This window comes from Gossypium hirsutum, chromosome D11 (genome assembly GCF_007990345.1).
Source record: "Gossypium hirsutum isolate 1008001.06 chromosome D11, Gossypium_hirsutum_v2.1, whole genome shotgun sequence".
NCBI classification, from domain to species: Eukaryota; Viridiplantae; Streptophyta; class Magnoliopsida; order Malvales; family Malvaceae; genus Gossypium; species Gossypium hirsutum.
The window spans coordinates 17,081,291-17,085,456 of NC_053447.1; the positions used below are offsets into that span (position 1 = coordinate 17,081,291).

Here is a 4,166-nt window from a genome sequence, read left to right on the forward strand (position 1 = left end):
ATATATTAAATGGTTTAGGATTTAAGGTTTATTTGAGATTTGTTAAATGAAAAAATTTTATACAATCAATTAATGCTTTTATATTTAAAAATTTTTAATCTAAACCATTTAATATACTTAAATATTAGATTTAAAATAAATAAATAAATAAATAAAATCACTTAATTAATAATTTTTAACAAATAAAATAAAAATTTTTAACAAAGCAAAACGACATCGTTTACTTGAAAGAATTCATTTTTAACAAAGCAGTAACGGCGTTTTTTTATAAAAACGCCACAAAATTCATTTTACTTGAAAGAATTCGCGCTGATTTTTTCCCAAAATTCCCCCCTAAAACCCCTAACTTTATCATTCTTCTTCTTTCCTCTAGTACACGGGGCTTTGCACACGACGAACACCGTGAAACATCGACGGAGACGCTCCGCCATTAAATCCATGTTTGGCAAACATCGAGCTTCGATAATTTTCAAATCAAGGTCGCCATGCAAAAATACAACAGGATCCGAAGCATCTTCCCCCATTGAATCAAATCGAGAAATAAAGAAAAATTATTCAAAGACGGTCAATGAGAAAAATGAAGATGATAAATAGCAATGTAAAAGGTTGGCAAGGTAGGTTACAACAGCTTGAAAATAAAATTGTTTTTGTTTTTAGTAATTAATTAGTGTTCATATTGGTGTTGGCAATAACCGGAGAACAACAAAGTCACTGCCGTGTAGGGACGTTGTTTTCGAAACATTAGAATCCCAGTTTGTTTTCTCCGACTAAAGCCAACGTCCATAACCGAAGGCTGTAACAGGGAGCGAAATTCCAGAATTTTACGGTTTTGTTTCTTTTTGGCTAATGTGGTTCTGTTTATCATTCTTTGCCTTTGCCGGCTACTCTCTCAATTCTTCTTTATCATTCTTGTTTTGGGTTTTCATTTTTTTTTCTAAATAACTGACAGCTTCGATGCGCCATTTTTTTGAACTATTCTTTTTGCAGCGATTGGGTTTAATGTAGAGGCTCTACAATACAACAACATCAAGTTTCAAGTTTCAAGTACGGGAGCCATGAGTAGCTAGTTCTCTATTTCCTTACTTGGAGATTGTAGTTCTTAGAGGAAAGAAAGATTGAAAAAACTGTTTGATATTTGTTCAATTTTGACAATTTTGATAAACTGGTTTTCTTATGTTGTTAGATTAGGCTCTGGCTTTTAAGGTGGGTCTCTTTTGTATTAATTTGTTATCTATTCCTCGTACAAAATTTAGTTTTTTGAATTGTCATCCATTGTCTTGTGTAGTAACACGGATAGGGATGGAACTTGTGAGAGTTTGTCTTGAAGAAAAGAATGATGATATTTCATCAGTTCCACCAGGTTTCGAGCCTCGTGCATTGTTTACCTTAAAGAGTGAGGCACATGATACTAAAAGACATGAGCGTGATAATTTGATCTGTTGTTCAGCCTCTACTAGAGCCATTCTAGTTGAAAAGGGAACTGGGTTGGCCAATGATGAAAGTTCAAAGATTACAAGGTCAATGTCTATGAGGCGTCGACCTTGGATAAACTATGGTCAATATGGTAACAGTTCAGAAGATGAACCCGATCATGGAAAGCTCAATCAAGTTAGTTTCTTCTTTCCTTGTTAAGTTGTTTGTTTTATCATTGTATAGCTGCAGCATCTTAAATGCATGAAATGACTTAGAAGTCCCTTATAGTTAAGGTTTTTTTGGTAGGATAACTTCATGTTTATTTTGTATTGTAGAGTTGCGTAATGCAGTGACTATAAAGCAGATGGACTATGCTTTCTAGAATGTATAATTGATATGATGTTTTACTTTATTAACCATTGTCTTCAAATGTTACTTCTGAAAAATTTACATGAAGTTGAACAAGAGAATAGGACAAGCAAGCAAAGTTTCCGATAATGAAGTGGAACAAGTGTTGAAACAGGTGACTGTAAGATGGCGTCCAGAAGAGGCATGTCGGCCAGATATTGAGGATGTACCTGTGTTCTACCCAACAGACGAGGTACTTAATGTTGCTTACAATATTTTAAGTTGTTTAATTTTCTTAATTTTTCATGCCATGCTTGTTACTTTTGCTTGTAAAATCTAGAGTTCTACTTTATAGAATTGAAGTATCTTAACTGGTTTCATTTTGTTTCTCCAGGAGTTTGAAGATACTTTGAAGTATATAGCCAGCATACGACCAAGAGCAGAACAATATGGAATCTGCCGCATTGTTCCTCCATCTTCTAAAATGAACAAAGAATGTGATACGATACTTGTTAATGAAGAATCCTACTTATGGCATCATAGTGCTTGTGAATTACAGTGTTTATAGTGATTAACACTTTTCTGCTCCACTATTTTATCAGCATGCTGATCGGTTCAGCATCTGCACATCTGCTTGTTTACTTTGCCTGGTACAATTGTCAGCAGTGTTGAGTGGTTTTTTGTTTCTTCATATAGAGAGTTGGCAATATTAGATGAAAAAATAACTTAATCACAACATAAAATATGACACGACATTGAACAATAACATGAATATGACTCAATTACAAAATTCATAGTAATATAAAATACCTTAAACAAGATTACGACACAGATACAAAAATTTCCGTGTCTATATGTATAGAAAATTTTGCTTCAATTTGGGTCCGCGAAGAAATGAAATATATGCTTGAAGTAGAGGTCGTGAAGTACATATATTCCTGTAACTTGCTTCAATTTAATGAAGGAATTCAATATCTCTAGTATTATGTTTCCTTTGATTTTGTATTTATCTATGCATCATACTTATAATCTTTGACATTGCTTTTTATAGCTCAACTGCCGGGAACAACTCAAGATCACTTGCAAATATTTAACATAGAGATGAAAGCAAAAATGAAGTCACATCAGATGCCTGAACAGGTCAAATTCATTTGTTTTCTCAAATTTTCTTTGTAATGGTTCTATTACATTCTGCCATTAGATTTTGGGCTCTCGACCTTTATTGTTTTTCCTTGATGGTAAACTTGATTGCATGAGCTTATCAAACCATCCTGGGTTCTTGTCCAGGTTGTATTTTGGAAATGGATTTCCCCAAAAATGCTTGGCCTAGTCACACAAACTTCTATGTATCATTGGTCAATTGAAGGTAAGGTGTTATTTTACAAGTCCAGAAACTTTGTTTTATTCATTGTGGATTAATTCCTTTTGATGCTTGCATACATGTATGCACTCCTTTGTGTTTTATTCTATTTTTGTTCTTAGATCTATTAAATCTAACTTAATTTTCACGCATTCTGTTGTGCAAGTAGATCATTCTTCTCTTATGTAGAAGCCATTCATTAGTATATTTCAAGGCTGCCAGATTCATTCCAGATAAAGTTTTCATGAAGCAAAAGAAATGGGCAGTTCTGAGAAGAAATTTGCTCGTAACCTCAGTGAGATCAACGTCGTTGATGAACAAGTATTTTGCCTCATTGAATCCCCATCTGGAAAAAAGCTTTTGTTTTTTTTATTCTTTTAAATTTTGTTGTTTTAAAATTGCAGGAACTTAGAGAAGCTTCAGCTAATATTGAACCAAAGCATCAAAACGACGTTGCAGATTTAATAAATAGTTACAAAAGTTTATACCCAAAATGGGTTTTTGATCTCAGGTAATTTAAAACTCTTATTTACTTAATAGTGTAATTTTGAATTTCATTGGCAACTTTAATTTGTTAGAATTTGATCCTCTTAATTTGCAAAAATTGGAAATTTGATCCTGTTTTTGGTGCATACATGCACTTGAACAGTTGGTTTTTGCTAATTTGTTTTGATCTCCGATAGTTTAAAACTCTTATTTACTTAATGGTGTAAGTCTGAATTTCATTGGAAACTTTAATTTGTTAGACTTCCATCCTCTTATTTTATAAAAAGCGCCGCTAAAGGCCTAAAAAAGCGCCGCTAAAAGCCTGTTTTGGTGTAGTGAATTATCAAGTTAAACTTTATGTAATTAATTTATTTACTTAACTGAAATGTATTAAATTATTATTTTTATTTAATCTTTAAAATCAATAATTTATTTACTTTACACTATATAATAAATTTTTTAATTGAAATGTATTAAATTATAATAATTGAATAATTTATTTATTTATTTAATTTATTTACTTTACACTATATAATAACTTAATAATTTATTTATTTAA

At 31.9% G+C, this 4,166-nt stretch overlaps 1 protein-coding gene across 11 annotated transcripts; it reads left to right on the forward strand.

Annotated features, from left to right (window-relative positions):
* The first annotated feature begins 296 nt into the window (after positions 1–296).
* On the forward strand, positions 297–3,906 carry LOC107912648 (putative lysine-specific demethylase JMJ16). Of its 11 annotated transcripts, XR_005921176.1 has the most exons (8): positions 314–605; positions 723–1,203; positions 1,286–1,360; positions 1,448–1,608; positions 2,813–2,901; positions 3,049–3,127; positions 3,291–3,442; positions 3,526–3,906. XR_005921176.1 is itself a non-coding variant. In XM_041106308.1 (6 exons), the coding sequence occupies exons 1-6, from the start codon at positions 569–571 to the stop codon at positions 2,327–2,329; spliced, it is 657 nt and encodes a 218-aa protein (XP_040962242.1). In that variant the 5' UTR covers positions 314–568; the 3' UTR covers positions 2,330–2,853. The 11 variants fall into 11 exon arrangements, 8 of the variants coding, with proteins under 8 accessions (XP_040962238.1, XP_040962241.1, XP_040962242.1 ...); XR_005921175.1 differs by lacking the exons at positions 3,049–3,127; positions 3,291–3,442; positions 3,526–3,906 and adding exons at positions 1,937–2,014; positions 2,156–2,411 and having other exon boundaries at positions 314–614; positions 988–1,044; positions 2,813–2,853; XR_005921174.1 differs by lacking the exons at positions 3,049–3,127; positions 3,291–3,442; positions 3,526–3,906 and adding exons at positions 1,871–2,014; positions 2,156–2,411 and having other exon boundaries at positions 297–614; positions 988–1,044; positions 1,286–1,608; positions 2,813–2,853.
* Positions 3,907–4,166: the final 260 nt, after the last annotated feature.